Source organism: Salmo salar, chromosome 18 (assembly GCF_965601325.2).
Source record: "Salmo salar chromosome 18, fSalSal1, whole genome shotgun sequence".
Taxonomy (NCBI): domain Eukaryota; kingdom Metazoa; phylum Chordata; class Actinopteri; order Salmoniformes; family Salmonidae; genus Salmo; species Salmo salar.
In genome coordinates, this window is record NC_138308.1 from 41,520,266 (window position 1) to 41,538,030 (window position 17,765).

Genomic DNA, 17,765 nt, shown 5'->3' on the forward strand with positions numbered 1-17,765 from the left:
CATTTTTTGTACTACTTTACAAATAGCCTCTCTCCTGCAATTTTTGTAAGATTTGGGAGGTAAATCTCTGAATCCTTTCTGACGTGATTTCTGTTGAATAGTTAGAAATATAGTGATGTATACTGTATGTGATCAACAAAATGACTGACAATGGATAGTTTAAAAACAAATCCAACAAACATGGATAATTATAGAATTCTTTACTTCAAGTCCCTGTTACCTAAAATGGAAGTTTATGTCAGAGCTGAACGTGGAGACAGGTTTTCATTTCATTGGTCCTAAACTGCCTCCCAACGTCAGGACATGAAACTGCACTCTCAACAGGCTCAATCATAGCTCAGTGGTCTCGACAGCAAAGTATCTGGGTGCTGAAGACACAGGTGAAAGCCACATAAACCATAGCTGCACCTATTCTGGGGAATTTAAAGGCACGACACGGCAGATGCTGAGCCACTGTTGTCCTTGTGGCGTGACAGGCAGAAGGAGACACCACTCTGGAAGCAGATAATGTACGCCTACAGGCTCAAAGTGCCATTTACCACCTTTGTCTGCATCCCAAATGGCCACCCTATTGCCTTTATGGTCCACTACTTTTGACCAGGGCCCATAGGGTTCACTTTATAAAGAATAGGGTGCCATTTGGGACACAACTAAGTTACATGACCAACAATACTCTGATATACAACCTAAAGGAGACTGAGCTACATCACCAACAATACTCTGATATAAACCTAAAGGAGAATGAGCTACATCACCAACAATACTCTGATATAAACCTAAAGGAGAATGAGCTACATCACCAACAATACTCTGATATAAACCTAAAGGAGAATGAGCTACATCACCAACAATACTCTGATATAAACCTAAAGGAGACTGAGCTAAATGACCAACAATACTCTGATATACAACCTAAAGGAGACTGAGCTACATCACCAACAATACTCTGATATACAACCTAAAGGAGACTGAGCTACATCACCAACAATACTCTGATATAAACCTAAAGGAGACTGAGCTACATCACCAACAATACTCTGATATAAACCTAAAGGAGACTGAGCTAAATGACCAACAATACTCTGATATACAACCTAAAGGAGACTGAGCTACATCACCAACAATACTCTGATATACAACCTAAAGGAGACTGAGCTACATCACCAACAATACTCTGATATAAACCTAAAGGAGACTGAGCTACATCACCAACAATACTCTGATATACAACCTAAAGGAGACTGAGCTACATCACCAACAATACTCTGATATAAACCTAAAGGAGACTGAGCTAAATGACCAACAATACTCTGATATACAACCTAAAGGAGACTGAGCTACATCACCAACAATACTCTGATATACAACCTAAAGGAGACTGAGCTACATCACCAACAATACTCTGATATAAACCTAAAGGAGACTGAGCTACATGACCAACAATACTCTGATATACAACCTAAAGGAGACTGAGCTATATCACCAACAATACTCTGATATAAACCTAAAGGAGACTGAGCTACATCACCAACAATACTCTGATATAAACCTAAAGGAGAATGAGCTACATCACCAACAATACTCTGATATAAACCTAAAGGAGACTGAGCTACATCACCAACAATACTCTGATATAAACCTAACGGAGACTGAGCTACATCACCAACAATACTCTGATATAAACCTAAAGGAGACTGAGCTAAATGACCAACAATACTCTGATATACAATCTAAAGGAGACTGGGCTACATCACCAACAATACTCTGATATAAACCTAAAGGAGAATGAGCTACATCACCAACAATACTCTGATATAAACCTAAAGGAGATGAGCTACATCACCAACAATACTCTGATATAAACCTAAAGGAGACTGAGCTAAATGACCAACAATACTCTGATATAAACCTAAAGGAGAATGAGCTACATCACCAACAATACTCTGATATAAACCTAAAGGAGACTGAGCTAAATGACCAACAATACTCTGATATACAACCTAAAGGAGACTGAGCTACATCACCAACAATACTCTGATATAAACCTAAAGGAGACTGAGCTACATCACCAACAATACTCTGATATAAACCTAAAGGAGAATGAGCTACATCACCAACAATACTCTGATATAAACCTAAAGGAGACTGAGATACATCACCAACAATACTCTGATATACAACCTAAAGGAGACTGAGCTACATCACCAACAATACTCTGATATACAACCTAAAGGAGACTGAGCTACATCACCAACAATACTCTGATATACAACCTAAAGGAGACTGAGCTACATCACCAACAATACTCTGATATACAACCTAAAGGAGACTGAGCTACATCACCAACAATACTCTGATATAAACCTAAAGGAGACTGAGCTACATCACCAACAATACTCTGATATAAACCTAAAGGAGACTGAGCTACATCACCAACAATACTCTGATATAAACCTAAAGGAGACTGAGCTACATCACCAACATTACTCTGATATAAACCTAAAGGAGACTGAGCTACATCACCAACAATACTCTGATATAAACCTAAAGGAGAATGAGCTACATCACCAACAATACTCTGATATAAACCTAAAGGAGACTGAGATACATCACCAACAATACTCTGATATACAACCTAAAGGAGACTGAGCTACATCACCAACAATACTCTGATATACAACCTAAAGGAGACTGAGCTACATCACCAACAATACTCTGATATACAACCTAAAGGAGAATGAGCTACATCACCAACAATACTCTGATATACAACCTAAAGGAGACTGAGCTACATCACCAACAACACTCTGTTATAAACCTAAAGGAGACTGAGCTACATCACCAACAATACTCTGATATAAACCTAAAGGAGAATGAGCTACATCACCAACAATACTCTGATATAAACCTAAAGGAGACTGAGCTACATCACCAACATTACTCTGATATAAACCTAAAGGAGACTGAGCTACATCACCAACAATACTCTGATATAAACCTAAAGGAGAGGGTAGAGATACTCTTTGGAAGTTGCATGATAACAGCCCTGCACTGAAGATTATATTTTCAGTTAATGCCGTATTTATACAGTATTTGCAAATACTGCTCATCTCAAACATACTTTATTATCACATGTGGATTAGAAGTGTGGATTTGTAGCATTTGCAATTTTATCTACAGCCTTACAACAAAACATGACAAGTGAGGATTGATTGTTAAAAATATTTATGGAATTTCTCACATTAAAATGATCTGAGTTATCATAAGTACATCCAGTAATAATGTCTATGTGCCAAATGGCAACCTATACTTTATAGTGCACTACATTGGACCAGGGTCAATAGGGCTTTGGTCAAAAGCAGTGCACTATGTAGGGAATAGGGTGCTATTTGAGATACAGCCTGCGTGTGTTGTCAGCTCCAGGATAAAGAATTGTACAAAGAAAGATACCATCTCCATTTTACATTATTTACAATGAATACAGAAACATTAATGGTAGTCAATAGTTAAATACTGATATACAGCGTTGGGGTCAGTTCCATTTCAATTCAGGTAGGAAACTGAAATTCCAATTACATTTCTCCTCATTAAAAAGCTTTGAGAAAAAATGTGAATATCAGTTTAGTTCCTGAATTTAAATGGAACGGAGCCCAATGCTGGCTGATATAAAGGCTGTTATTCCCAGAGATTCAGAGCTACACATGTACTCTCATATCATTGTACTGATAGTCAAGAAGTACCTGCAGCATTTCAACCATAGATTTGTCTGAATCACACAGCCAATACTTCACATCATGGACATTATAAATCATTTCAATAAATCACCTACACAGCAGACAGGAAATGTGACAATTAGATCATCAAAAGGCTGAATCAGACTGCCGAAACACTCCCCTCTATTTAAACTATAAGGCAGTATTAGCCTACATGGCTGGAAGTACCTGTTCCCATTAGTTCATTCTGATAATAAATAATAAACAACTAAAATATGTCAGTGATGGCCATTTCAGATTCAAATGAAATTGACATCAAGATAATAACAAATGTTGCAAATGACAGAGGCTTAGAATGACAAAGAAGATTTACTAGCAGGTCTAGAAATCTCTGGGACGTGTTCATTTTAGGGCTCGCAACGGAAAACATTTTAAAACATTTTGCAACTGAAAATGAGTGTTTCCATTGTCCAAGTGCCGTTTCAGTCCATTTTCATCCGTTTGGTGCCTAATGAACATGACCCAGGTCTGCAACCAGGACAGGGCAAGGTCCAAGAGCCCTATTCAAACTGGTGCCCAGGCTATCTGGTGTTTCCTTGAGTAGTACGTCACTCTAAGCATGCAAGAGGGATTTTCTTTTTTTTAAACCAGCCTTGATCGAATAGGGCGAAATATATGTATTTTTAAACTAGACCTGATTGAATAAGGACCAATATCTATATTTTTCAACGAAACCTCTGCCAGAGCTGTGTTAGTGGAGTAGCATAGCCTTTTTGTTAACATTAGCATTGCAGTGGCCAGTGATGGTCATTCCACTTTATTGCTGCATACCATGGAATGATGGCAATGGTGGTCTCTTGTTCTGGCCTGTTACAATGTACCTGCACATCATGGCACTATAGCCATTCATTCATTAAACTGTAGTAGGACGAACTTTACATCACTACTATAACCCCTCCCCCAGGTTTATTATATGTAAACATCCCAAAGTCACTTGCAAAATAGTTTGCATTCATCTTTGGCTGAGTGCATTGAAGGCAATAGCTGCATGGACAATTACAATTGATCTCAAACCCCCTGGATGCGTACCAGATGTCAACCCTATTCCCTATTTAGTGCACTACTTCTGACCAGGGTTGGCACCCTATTCCGTGCACTACTTTTGACCGGGGGGGGGGGGGGGGGGGGGCATAGAAAGTATGGGTTCTCTGAAGTAGTGCACTATATAGTCAATATGCTGCCATTTGGGATACACCCCATGTATAGAAACAGACTCAGCCCCTTAACATTTGCACTGTTCTATTCGGTGCATTGGAACTTGGTCTGCTGGAATAATAATTCTCAGTCTATCTATTCTCTTTCATGTCCACTTAGTGATGGAACATGTTATTCTAGGTAGGACTGCTATGTACACGCAACAAGCATTGTACCGCCACCATTCACATAAATATCCTTATCATTTATAATCTATTTCATTTAAAAACTACTTGGTCCATCATTTGTCAGAAATAATGTAAAAGTTCACAGTTTACCTTATAAAGGTTCTACATTGTTACATATCATCTGCCCTGTACTGTAGCTTGAATTGCAGATATGATCAAATATGTTGGGATAGAACTGGATACTAATTACATGCCAGAGAATGGGTTGACGTTATACTTCATTAATGGACTAGTATTACACGCAAACCCATCTTCAATCTTGTGACCATGAACCACTTTTAAAAGTTTGCATAGATAGAAACCTTTAAAACTGACCAATTAAATGCTGAAATTGACAGATGTACTCAATCAGAAAGCGGATTATTGACCATTGGGAGCTTCACATCTTTCCACACGGGGGGGGGGGGGGGGGTTGGACGATAAGGGCCATTTCATTTGATAGCTTATCTTCTTCATTCCCCAAAGAAAGATGGAGTCCGTTTAGCAAAACAACCGCTGCCTATATTCAGTCGATGTATTGTGCCAGCCACCTGAAGCCATCTCCATAGCCCTGCTTCTTCAGGACACTGCACATGAAAATCTCCAGAGGTCGTACCTGCAGATCCTTCAACGACACGTTGCCCTGGAGAAGAACAACAGGGTCAAGCTGTTAAAGACCACTCCAGCAACTTGAGTTTCTCTGATGAAAAACATTATCCCAAGTATACATATAGTAATGTACAAACACTTAAGGGTAAAAAAAATAATAATGTTTTACCGACTTGTACAATGTCATACAGTGCATTCAGAAATATTCAGACCCCTTGACTTTTTCCACATTGTTAGGTTACAGCCATATTCTAAAATGTATTAAATTTGTTTCCTCATCAATCTACACACAACACTGCATAATAAAGCAAAAACAGGTTAATACATTTTTGCAAATTTATTTAAAAAGAATTTAGAAAAAATGAAACAACTTATTTACATAAGTATTCAGACCCTTTGTTATTAGACTCAAAATTTAGCTCAGGTGCACCCAGTTTCCATTGATCATCCTTGAGATGTTTCGAAAACTTGATTGGAGACCACCTGTGGTAAATTCAATTGATTGGACATGATTTGGAAAGGCACACACCTGTCTATATAAGGTCCCACAGTTGGCAGTGCATGTCAGAGCAAAAACCAAGCTATGAGGTTAAAGGAATTATCCGTAGAGCTCCAAGAAAGGATTGTGTCGAGGCACAGATCTGGGGAAGGGTTACAAAAAATGTCTGCAGCATTGAAGGTCCCCAAGAACACAGTGGCCACCATCATTCTTAAATGGAAGAAGTTTGGAACCACCAAGACTCTTCCTAGAGCTGGCCGCCCGGCAAAACTGAGCAATTGGGAGAGAAGGGCCTTGGTCAGGTAGGTGACCAAGAACCTGATGGTCACTCTGACAGAGCTCCAGAGTTCCTCTGTGGAGATGGGAGAACCTTCCAGAAGGACAACCATCTCTGCAGAACTCTCAGAACACTGACTTTATGGCAGAGTGGCCAGAAGGAAGCCACTCCTCCGTAAAAGCGGACATGACAGCCCACTTTGGGTTTGCCAAAAGGCACCTAAAGGACCCAGACCATGAGAAACAAGATTCTCTGGTCTGATGAAACCAATATTTAACTCTTTGGCCTGAATGCCAAGCGTCACGTCCGGAGGAAACCTGGCACCATCCCTACGGTGAAGCATTGTGGTGGCAGCAGCATCATGCTGTGGGGATGTTTTTCAGCTGCAGGGACTGAGAGACTAGTCAGGATTGAGGGAAAGATGAACGTAGCAAAGTACAGAGAGATACTTGATGAAAACCTGCTTCAGAGAACTCAGGACCTCAGATTGGGGTGATGGTTCACCTTCCAACAGGACAATGACCCTAAGCACACAGCCAAGACAACGCAGGAGTGGTTTCAGGACAAGTCTCTGAATGTCCTTGAGAGGCCCAGCCAGAGCCCAGACTTGAACCCGATCAAACATCTTTGGAGAGACCTGAAAATAGCTGTGCAGCAACGCTCCCCATCCAACCTGACAGAGCTTGAGAGGATCTGCAGAGAAGAATGGGAGAAACTCTCCAAATACAGGCGTGCCAAGCTTCATACCCAAGAAGACTCGAGGCTGTAATCGCTGCTTCAACAAAGTATTGAGTAAAGGGTCTGAATACTTATGTAAAATGTGATATTTTCATTTTTTATTTTGAATGAATTTGCACAAATTTCTAAAAACCTGTTTTTGCTTTTGTCATTATGTGGTATTGTGTGTAGCTTGATGAGGAAAGGCTGTAACGTAAAACAAAGTGTGGAAAAAGTTGAGGGGTCTGAATACCTTTCGAAGGGCACTGTACCTGGACCACCTATTGAGATGTGGCTTTTATTAAGTAAATCAGGTGATAAATGAGGTGAAAATAGACTGGAGTGCCACTAACATTTTATACAGCATATCTAAAGAACATGAATACTGTACCACACACACACACGTTAGTTGTGTTACACACTCATCTGAAATGGACTTTAACAAAAATGTATAATGCTACCCATAGATACAAATTCCATAGGCTACATCCATCTCTATGCTTACCTTTCCAGTGCATTGACCATCGAGAACAAACGCCTCTCTCAGTCCCCCCTCACTGATGGCTTCAGGACGGTCTATCTTGTTACCCAGGACCAGCACAGGCACAGAGAGGATGGTCTCATCTGCTAACAGCGCCTGAACGCACACACACACACACACACACACACACACACACACACACACACACACACACACACACACACACACACACACACACACACACACACACACACACACACACACACACACACACACACACACACACACACACACACACACACACACACACGAAAGAGGTTCAGCAATGAGACCGAGATGGGACAGTGAGAATGTTCGTTGTGTGTCCTGGACTAACCTGCAGTGATGGCTGCCTCAATTGGGCTGCCTCAACAGGGCTGCCTCAACAGGGCTGCCTCAACAGGGCTGCCTCAACGCGTGGGTTTTGTGTATGCATTTTTCATAATGAATGTTGATAAATTAGGCCCATTGTGTGCAGTGACTTACATCAAGTTCGATCTTGGATTCTGTAAGGCGGTCATGGTCAGCACAGTCAACCAGAAAGACAACTCCATTGATAGCCGGCAGGTAGTTCTTCCACACTCTTCTAGCTGTGAAAGAGACAGAAGATGTAGCACATGATGTAATGTGTCAAGATGCTGACCAAACCCTACAAAGACAATGTAATGTGTCAAGATGCTGACCAAACCCTACACAGACAATGTAATGTGTCAAGATGCTGACCAAACCCTACAAAGACAATGTAATGTGTCAAGATGCTGACCCAACCCTACAAAGACAATGTAATGTGTCAAGATGCTGACCAAACCCTACAAAGACAATGTAATGTGTCAAGATGCTGACCCAACCCTACAAAGACAATGTAATGTGTCAAGATGCTGACCAAACCCTAGAAAGACGCAGTGTCCAACTTAGTTAGGCCTAAGTCTTACCTTGTACGTGACCGCCCAGATCAAACGTGGTGAATGTCATTCCAGCTATCGTCAACTCTTCCGATGCTTCAGGGAGAAAAAAAACATTTAAAATCACTGACATTGTGTTCACTGCCGTTATTAGACTTAAAAACAACACAATAATGTACTTCGAAATGATGCTGCTTACTTGGATGCAACGTGGGCACATGCTGTCCAAGTCTGTCATCTTTCAGCATATGCAGAAGGGTTGTTTTACCAGCATTATCCAACCCCAGGAAAACCAGCTTTCCAGACTTTTTGTACAACCCTGGGAAAGTACATTGACAAGTTAATTAAACGTTTGAGTTGTAAACACACACACCCCTCATTGTGACATGCAGTATTATACTGATAAGAGTGGGTATAATGAGTAACGTTCCAACAGGAATCTGTTCCAAAAACTTCGTAAATAACAAGGATGCCCACAAACAACGAATACAAAGTTGTATAGCGGCAGAATAAGATACCGGGTAGGGAGTGGGCTATTTTGTTAAGTTTTTCACTCACCGCCCACGTTTATTCCGAAAAATGTCTGTCCTCACTCTGGTAGCCTATGGACAAATATTAAGAATAAGCTACGTGGTGAGTTGATGCCTATTCGGCAGCTAGTTAACTAGGTGAGTTGATCATGCTACTTTGTATGCGTTGTTTGTTGGCATCCTTGTTATTTACTAAGTTTTTTGGAACAGATTCTAGGTGGAACGTCCTACAAATGACTGATAATACATTTGAAGTCATTGACGTGAAATCAGAGATTACCTAAAAACTGTAGCACACCACTAAAGCCTCTGTAGAGCCAATCAAAGAGGAATGACATTTCACTGGTCTTTGCCTAAGAAAGAAGACAATGGAGAAGTTAGCTAGCTAACTAGCACTTGTCAAGACGAGATCAACTTGTCTCACTGGATCAGCAGTATTTTCACATTGCATCATGACTATATTGATAGCTACAGGCTCTCTTTACACACATGCACTTGCTACTGCTGCTAGCCAGCTTTAGGTTTATCAACTACAATACAAGTCTTTTCTTATCCTAGCATGCTAGTTAGCACCAGCTGATCGCTAACTTAGCTTGCTAGCTCGGCTACGTGGCTATCAGCTTAGCTAAAATCCTGGCCTCATGTGGACTAAGGACTCTAAGACAGACAGCTCTCCCTTTCGAAGTAAATGTATGACGGAACACAAGTAACGTTATGTAACTATATAAATGACTGGATATGTTTTAATTAAGCTGCCAAAGCTTACCTCTCCCTGTCGACAATGACAGCTTTGGTTAGGTTTCTTCTGCGGATCCGATAAACGAACAGCTGATTGTATTGTTCTTCGACGTGACTTCGGGAACTAGCTAACCCCCCTAGTGGTCACTAGTGCCGCCTGCTGTGCGGGAGCATATTGCAATAGGTTTATGGCGTTCACCTTTCACCTACCTTTCACATAAAATACCTCAAATCCTTTGCATTATATCATCGGCATTATATTTAGACATGACATCTAGTAGCTCCTATCTTTTCCTCTTGGCAGTGGAGGAGTGTTGGATGAGTGATTCTCCAGCAGTTCTTTTCATGCTGTCATTTCCGGTAAGAGCCAACTTCAGGGAAATCATTTTTATTCTTCACATTCAACACACCTGTTTAAACAGCTTTTCTCCTGTCTGCTACAAGGCTTGTGTTGTGATACATGACCACTAGATACTAGTAAAGACCGTGTTCAGAACAGGAGGAGGGGAATGTGGTGATGGTATTTATTTGAAGATTTATGACAATTTTCCGATTTCAGTATTAAACAACATGATGCAAGACACGGTAAAGTGCAGAGGTTTAGATGGACTATAACGGTCATATTGTTTACACGTTTGAGAAATATAATAAACATAAAGAAGATACTCACTTGGTTGAGTACTTGTCATGTTAAGATGACATTCATCAACCAGAATTTATACTAAACATGGGAAACTGTAATTATACTACACATGTTTTCTGTAATTTTCAGGTATATTCTTCTGTTCAGGTGAGAACACATTTTGGTCCAATCTGAAGGCTCTTCTTTCTGGGTCAGTTAACTCAGACATAGAACCATTTGTCAACTGAGAAAAGAAGTAGGACATGTTCCATTGTTAAGTGTGAAATCCAACAAAGTTGAATATAAAGATATATACATAGCGTATAGAGATATTTTGTAAATAAATCACAGGCGTATTGAATTTAAATAAGATTAATTTCACGTCAAAGCACATATACCAATGGAATTAACTAACAATAGAAATACATACCTGCACTTGGAATAGGGTCTTCAGGGCCAAAAGCACATGCCTACAAGACAATATCATTATTATCAATATTATTTATCAAGCACACATTAATATTACAGCTAAGCTGTTTTAGTATGATGAACCAAATAGTATGATAATTGAAAGGAACTCACGGCATCAACAACAGCCTTAGCATCAGTAGTGGAACAGCAGAATGGACTGTCTGTGACACAGGTGTTGGTACTGGATCAGTGTTCCAACAAACAGAAGATGGGAGAAAAACACAAATACAACTGTTTTAGTTGAGAAGAAAGGGATGCCTCTAAAAACACAAATACAACTGTTTTAGTTGAGAAGAAAAGGATGCCTCTGTAAAAACACAAATACAACTGTTTTAGTTGAGAAGAAAAGGATGCCTCTGTAAAAACACAAATACAACTGTTTTAGTTGAGAAGAAAAGGATGCCTCTGTAAAAACACAAATACAACTGTTTTAGTTGAGAAGAAAAGGATGCCTCTGTAAAAACACAAATACAACTGTTTTAGTTGAGAAGAAAAGGATGCCTCTGTAAAAACACAAATACAACTGTTTTAGTTGAGAAGAAAAGGATGCCTCTGTAAAAACACAAATACAACTGTTTTAGTTGAGAAGAAAAGGATGCCTCTGTAAAAACACAAATACAACTGTTTTAGTTGAGAAGAAAAGGATGCCTCTGTAAAAACACAAATACACTATTTTAGTAAAAACAAGTCATTGACTTAACTAAAACGTCTTATTTTGCTTTATCGTTGTTTCTTTTTACTTGTCGTTGTAGCAATGCAACCGCATCACTGACAGCCTATTGAACAGATGGCCATATTACACAGAGATTGTAAATCTGTATCTCAGTCTCACCAGTTCAGTTCTCCAGCATTGGTCTTTTTGGAGATCAGCGCCTTCCAGAACTCATGAGTTTCCTTGACTGTCTTAAGAGCAAAGTCCTGGAAAAAAGAATGCCAAATGATTCCCTGCATGCTTAAGAAAATAAAAAACTCTGCATACACCTCCACTATAGTACTCTCTGTACTGAGTAGAAAGTATGTTGTCTCAAATGGCACCCTAGTCTCTTTATAGTGCACTTCTTTTGACCAGGGCCCATCAAAAGTAGTGCACTATGGGAATCGAGTTCCACCCTTGGTATGTTCCATATTTCAATAGAAAAAGAGTAACAATGTGTACTTACACTGTAATACACTGTTTTATTGTATTGTGTGTGATTGAGTGTATAAATACCCTGTTCTATGAATGATTTAGAGCAGGGATGTCAAAGCATTTTTTTTCGTCTGGAGGGCCGCACTGAAAATCGGTTATATTTCCACGCCATCAAAATTAGCCCAGAATTGTCCTCTACCAGAGTGTGAGAAATGTTCTATGCTTCCTGACTGTCTAGTTTTCATTTGGGTGATTATTATCAGCTGGACACAGCCAGGAAACTCTATGACTGTAGGGCCATTATCACTGCTACACAGTCAGGAAACTCTATGACTGTAGGGCCATTATCACTGCTACACAGCCAGGAAACTGTATGACTGTAGGGCCATTATCACTGCTACACAGTCAGGGAACTCTATGACTGTAGGGCCATTATCACTGCTACACAGTCAGGGAACTCTATGACTGTAGGGCCATTATCACTGCTACACAGTCAGGGAACTCTATGACTGTAGGGCCATTATCACTGCTACACAGTCAGAGAACTTTATGACTGTAGGGCCATTATCACTGCTACACAGTCAGGGAACTCTATGACTGTAGGGCAATTATCACTGCTACACAGTCAGGGAACTCTATGACTGTAGGGCCATTATCACTGCTACACAGTCAGGGAACTCTATGACTGTAGGGCCATTATCACTGCTACACAGTCAGGGAACTCTATGACTGTAGGGCCATTATCACTGCTACACAGTCAGGGAACTCTATGACTGTAGGGCCATTATCACTGCTACACAGCCAGGAAACTGTATGACTGTAGGGCCATTATCACTGCTACACAGCCAGGAAACTGTATGACTGTAGGGCCATTATCACTGCTACACAGACAGGACCCCCCCCCCCCCCCCGACCAGATTGGACCCCCTCGCGAGCCGGATTGGACCCCCTTCGGCCTGCGGGCCATATGTTTGACATCCCTGATTTAGAGGAAGAATCAAATAGTATCTGATATCAATATAAATGTCTTGTTATTGGGCTTTGCTCTTGTACGCCTACTGTGCAGTACAAACAGGTGAAAACTGTATTTTTACCCTGTCCTTGAACTCTCCGTTAAATGCAAACTGGTTCTCAGGTTTTCCATCAGGAATTTTATATTTTTTGAACCACTCAAATGTAGCTTCCAGATACCCAGGCTTGAGTCTTCTTACGTCATCAATATCTGCATTGATCACAAGAAGAAGATGTGTATTCCATGGTTAGCCACAAACACATTTAAACACCCACTACTGTGTAACTGTTGATCAGATATCAGACAGACATTCCATCAGCGTCTTAAGGTCTCTGAAAGAAAGTAAGTAACCTTGTCCATGTCAGAATGGCCCATCAACTCACTACATACTGACACCTGCTCCTGTTTCTGTAGCGTGAGGCAGCTTGACGTATGAGTACATCATTCTGGACAGGATGCTAGTCTATTGAAGTGCCTCTAAAAAGCGCTATATAAATCCCATATATTCTGAATATGTATTAGATATCCTCATACTGTTAAAGTTGTTGGCCTCTGGATCCTCCATGTTGATGACGATGACTTTCCAGTCTGTTTCTCCTTCGTCGATCAGAGCCAGAGTTCCCAGCACCTTGACTTTAATCACCTCTCCACGAGAGCACACCTCAAAATCACAACGAGAGAAGAAGAAGAAGAAGAAGAAGGAAAGAGAAGGAGAAAGAGAGCGAGAGAGAGAACGAGAGAGAGAAAGAGAGAGAGAGAGCGAAAGAAAGAGAGAGAGAGAGAAAGAGAGAGAGAAAAAGAGAGAGAGAGGGAGAAAGAGAGCGAGAGAGATAGAGAAACAAAGAGAGAGAGAAAGAAAGAGAGAGAGAGAAAGAAAGAGAGAGAGAGAAAGAGAGAGAGAGGGAGAAAGAGAACGAGATTGACAACATTCAATTAGAAGACAATGAATTAAGATAGTACATTCACACAACCATGTTCCTTTGACAAGTAGAAAACACACACTGAATAATAACAGAAAGTTTCCTCCATTCAATAAAGTTGTAGCACAGTACCTTGTATCCTATGTCACAGATGTCAATAGGGTCATTGTCACCACAGCATCCTGTATCTCTGTCTTTATGGCCTGGGTCCTCCCATGTCTGATAATAAATAAAGATGAGAGAACAGTGATTGATAACCTGGTTCTATTTGAAATAAACGACAACTTACAAAGCCATTATAGAACATTCATAAATCCTATAGATGCTTCAGAGATCATTCATAAACCCTAAATATGCTTCAGAAATCATTCATAAACCATAAAGATGCTTCAGAAATCATTCATAAACCCTAAATATGCTTCATAAATCATTCATAAACCATAAAGATGCTTCAGAAATCATTCATAAACCCTATAGATGCTTCAGAAATCATTCATAAACCATAAAGATGCTTCAGAAATCATTCATAAACCATAAAGATGCTTCAGAAATCATTCATAAACCATAAAGATGCTTCAGAAATCATTCATAAACCATAAAGATGCTTCAGAAATCATTCATAACCCGTATAGATGCTTCAGAAATCATTCATAAACCCTATAGATGCTTCAGAAATTATTCATAAACCATAAAGATGCTTCAGAAATCATTCATAAACCATAAAGATGCTTCAGAAATCATTAATAAACCATAAAGATGCTTCAGAAATCATTCATAAACCCTATAGATGCTTCATAAATCATTCATAAACCCTAAAGATGCTTCAGAAATCATTTATAAACCATAAAGATGCTTCAGAAATCATTCATAACCATATAGATGCTTAATAAATCATTCATAATCTGTATAGATGCTTCAGAAATCATTCATAACCCTATAGATGCTTCAGAAATCATTCATAACCCAATAGATGCTTCATAAATCATTCATAACCCATATAGATGCTTCATAAATCATTCATAACCCATATAGATGCGTCAGAAATCATTCATAACCCTATAGATGCTTCAGAAATCATTCATAACCCGTATAGATGCTTCAGAATTCATTCATAACCCTATAGATGCTTCAGAAATCATTCATAACCCGTATAGATGCTTCATAAATCATTCATAACCCGTATAGATGCTTTAGAAATCATTCATAACTCTATAGATGCTTCAGAAATCATTCATAAACCATAAAGATGCTTCATAAATCATTCATAGGCAAATCTCATGCTAGAAAGCTACTGATAAGGAAGGGAAAATGTGTGTTTTCTTTTACACTGTCATTTTATAACGTTCAATACATTTAACCAAAATGTTTCTATTCTAGGGAGAGATAGTACACCCCTGGTTAACGTGCCTGTGGGATGGCTCCATAATTCCAGATGTATCCTTTGTGTGGAAACACGTTGGCCACATAACGAAGGTTCCCCTTTTTGATGTCTTGCTTCAATGGATTTAGAGGGTCTTTGGTGGCAATCTGAGGGAAATATTACAACATTCACATGAAACAATGAATGGAAATATTAAGTGACTGATGACTTTGTACCTGTTTACTATGTGTTTGCAATAGAATACTGATTAAACAATAAGCATAAAACCATACTGCTAATTCTTGTGGAGTGGAACAAGAACTTCACTTGTCTCACCACAGCTTCTTTCAGGGTTCATACATTGAGCTAACAAAGGATCATACGACAACAAGACAAGTACTGAAACAAACCTCCATCTTTGCATTGGTCCATCTGGGCACCTCAACAACAGCATGGAAGATGTTCTGTTGGAGGACATAGTCAGAGTTAACTCAACAACATCATGGAAGATGTTCTGTTGGTGGAAATAGTCAGAGTTAACTCAACAACATCATGGAAGATGTTCTGTTGGAGGAAATAGTCAGAGTTAACTCAACAACATCATGGAAGATGTTCTGTTGGAGGACATAGTCAGAGTTAACTCAACAACATCATGGAAGATGTTCTGTTGGAGGAAATAGTCAGAGTTAACTCAACAACATCATGGAAGATGTTCTGTTGGTGGAAATAGTCAAGGTTAACACCAATGTTTCAGATATCACCAAATTTCTATTGAAAAACACAATTAAATAATGATTGTTGATTAATCACACACACACACACACACACACACACACACACACACACACACACACACACACACACACACACACACACACACACACACACACACACACACACACACACACACACACACACACACACACACACACACACACACACACACACACACAACAACAACAACAATACACATACCTGAGCTTCATCTGCATAAATTGGTATGTCATGGAATGGAGAGACGTATTTTCCCTCAGTATTTCCTGTGTAGAGAGGCAGTGATGAATGCACAGTATATCAGAAACATACTACTGTACTAATACATTCCAGTAACTTCAAACCACCTGATTATTAATGAACAGTAATGTGGGGGACTTACGCCAACATGGAAGTCGTCGACTCACATACGGACATACTGTAGATGCCTATACTGTAGCATGAGAGCCATACTGTAGTATGTACATGTCAAGCTGTATAGCTACCACCACTAAGCTAGTTCACTACGTACCAAGCTAGACACAGCTACAGTCTAATGTCTTTAGCTCTACACTATACAGTGATGTATTGAAAGAGCTGGTCACTCACTGAAAAACACCCTGTAGTCCAGTGTGTTGGGCTTGCCCCTCTCCTCGATGGTGAAGCTCATGTCTACTGCCTTATTTTGTCCAGTCTGCTCCTTGGTACTGCTGCTAGTGGGCGTACTTCCTGTACTACCTGTAGGAGTTGACAATGGGAAGCCCATCTCCTCGTCATGCAGGTTAACTAGTAGGTTAAGATCGTAGGTTGGAGCGGGAGGGAGTGTGCGCAGGAGGCATGTGCACGTCTTAAGGCCATGGCAGGGGATTGGTGACGTCAGGCTTGGTCTGTGTGTGTGTCTCTGTGTGTGTGTGTGTGTGTGTGTGTGTGTGTGTGTGTGTGTGTGTGTGTGTGTGTGTGTGTGTGTGTGTGTGTGTGTGTGTGTGTGTGTGTGTGTGTGTGTGTGTGTGTGTGTGTGTGTGTGTGTGTGTGACAACAGAAGGGGCGGGGGGGGGGGGGGGGGGGGCAAGTCTATAAGGCTCTGTGTTAGTCGATGAACAAGGAACTACCTTCAATGTTACAATAACTGCACAGTTAAATATAGCACAGTACAAGGGTGAATTTAGACTTTGAGAAAGCTATAATTGGTCCTTGGTAGCCTAACCTAATCCCTTTGCTGTACAGTCCTACCGCTGCCTTGTAAATCCCTGATCCCTACTGCTGTATAAGACAACTAGATCAGAGGCTAGTCAAAATACAACACATTATTGTCCTTGTTGGTAAGTGTTTTGATGCCCAGTTCCCTCCATAATGTGATAGACATACAATATAACAGCGTTAGCTGGCCTAAATGTCAGGGCTTTCTGAGTTCCTCTTCATTCCAACTAAAACAGATGGAGCTGACTGGTGGTTAGAGTTCGACCAGTCTTATGTCCATGGCATGACCTTTCGCCACCTGTATAAGTCCCAAATGGCACCCTATTCCCTAAATAGTGCACTGCTTTTGAACAGAGACCTATGGTGCTTTATGGC

General features: G+C 40.2%; 2 protein-coding genes across 2 annotated transcripts; both read right to left on the reverse strand.

Annotated features, from left to right (window-relative positions):
- Positions 1-5,502: 5,502 nt before the first annotated feature.
- Positions 5,503-10,130, reverse strand: LOC106577347 (small COPII coat GTPase SAR1B). The gene is made up of 7 exons (XM_014155309.3): positions 9,955-10,130; positions 9,469-9,541; positions 8,858-8,977; positions 8,689-8,754; positions 8,243-8,346; positions 7,742-7,873; positions 5,503-5,777 (listed from the first exon to the last, which is right to left on the reverse strand). Exons 2-7 carry the CDS (start codon positions 9,524-9,526, stop codon positions 5,661-5,663), a joined length of 597 nt encoding a protein of 198 aa, XP_014010784.1. The 5' UTR covers positions 9,527-9,541; positions 9,955-10,130; the 3' UTR covers positions 5,503-5,660.
- Positions 10,131-10,411: 281 nt separating this feature from the next.
- Positions 10,412-17,041, reverse strand: LOC106577348 (inorganic pyrophosphatase). Its single transcript, XM_045700557.2, has 11 exons — positions 16,803-17,041; positions 16,416-16,480; positions 15,851-15,904; positions 15,488-15,607; positions 14,213-14,299; positions 13,695-13,821; positions 13,243-13,370; positions 11,852-11,937; positions 11,131-11,200; positions 10,979-11,018; positions 10,412-10,792 (listed from the first exon to the last, which is right to left on the reverse strand). The coding sequence occupies exons 1-11, from the start codon at positions 16,957-16,959 to the stop codon at positions 10,770-10,772; spliced, it is 957 nt and encodes a 318-aa protein (XP_045556513.1). The 5' UTR covers positions 16,960-17,041; the 3' UTR covers positions 10,412-10,769.
- Between the last annotated feature and the right edge of the window lie 724 nt (positions 17,042-17,765).

Coding starts and splice junctions, on each gene's coding strand:
- LOC106577347 (XM_014155309.3), bottom strand. CDS start 9,526: ATGTCATTCCTCTTTGATTGGCTCTACAGAGGCTTTAGTGGTGTGCTA. Junction 8,755..8,857: donor TGTGCCCACGTTGCATCCAA/GTAAGCAGCATC, acceptor TTCTCCCTGAAG/CATCGGAAGAGTTGACGATA. Junction 8,347..8,688: donor TCTGGGCGGTCACGTACAAG/GTAAGACTTAGG, acceptor TCTCTTTCACAG/CTAGAAGAGTGTGGAAGAAC.
- LOC106577348 (XM_045700557.2), bottom strand. CDS start 16,959: ATGGGCTTCCCATTGTCAACTCCTACAGGTAGTACAGGAAGTACGCCC. Junction 13,822..14,212: donor TCTGTGACATAGGATACAAG/GTACTGTGCTAC, acceptor TGTGATTTTGAG/GTGTGCTCTCGTGGAGAGGT. Junction 13,371..13,694: donor AGAGGCCAACAACTTTAACA/GTATGAGGATAT, acceptor TGATCAATGCAG/ATATTGATGACGTAAGAAGA.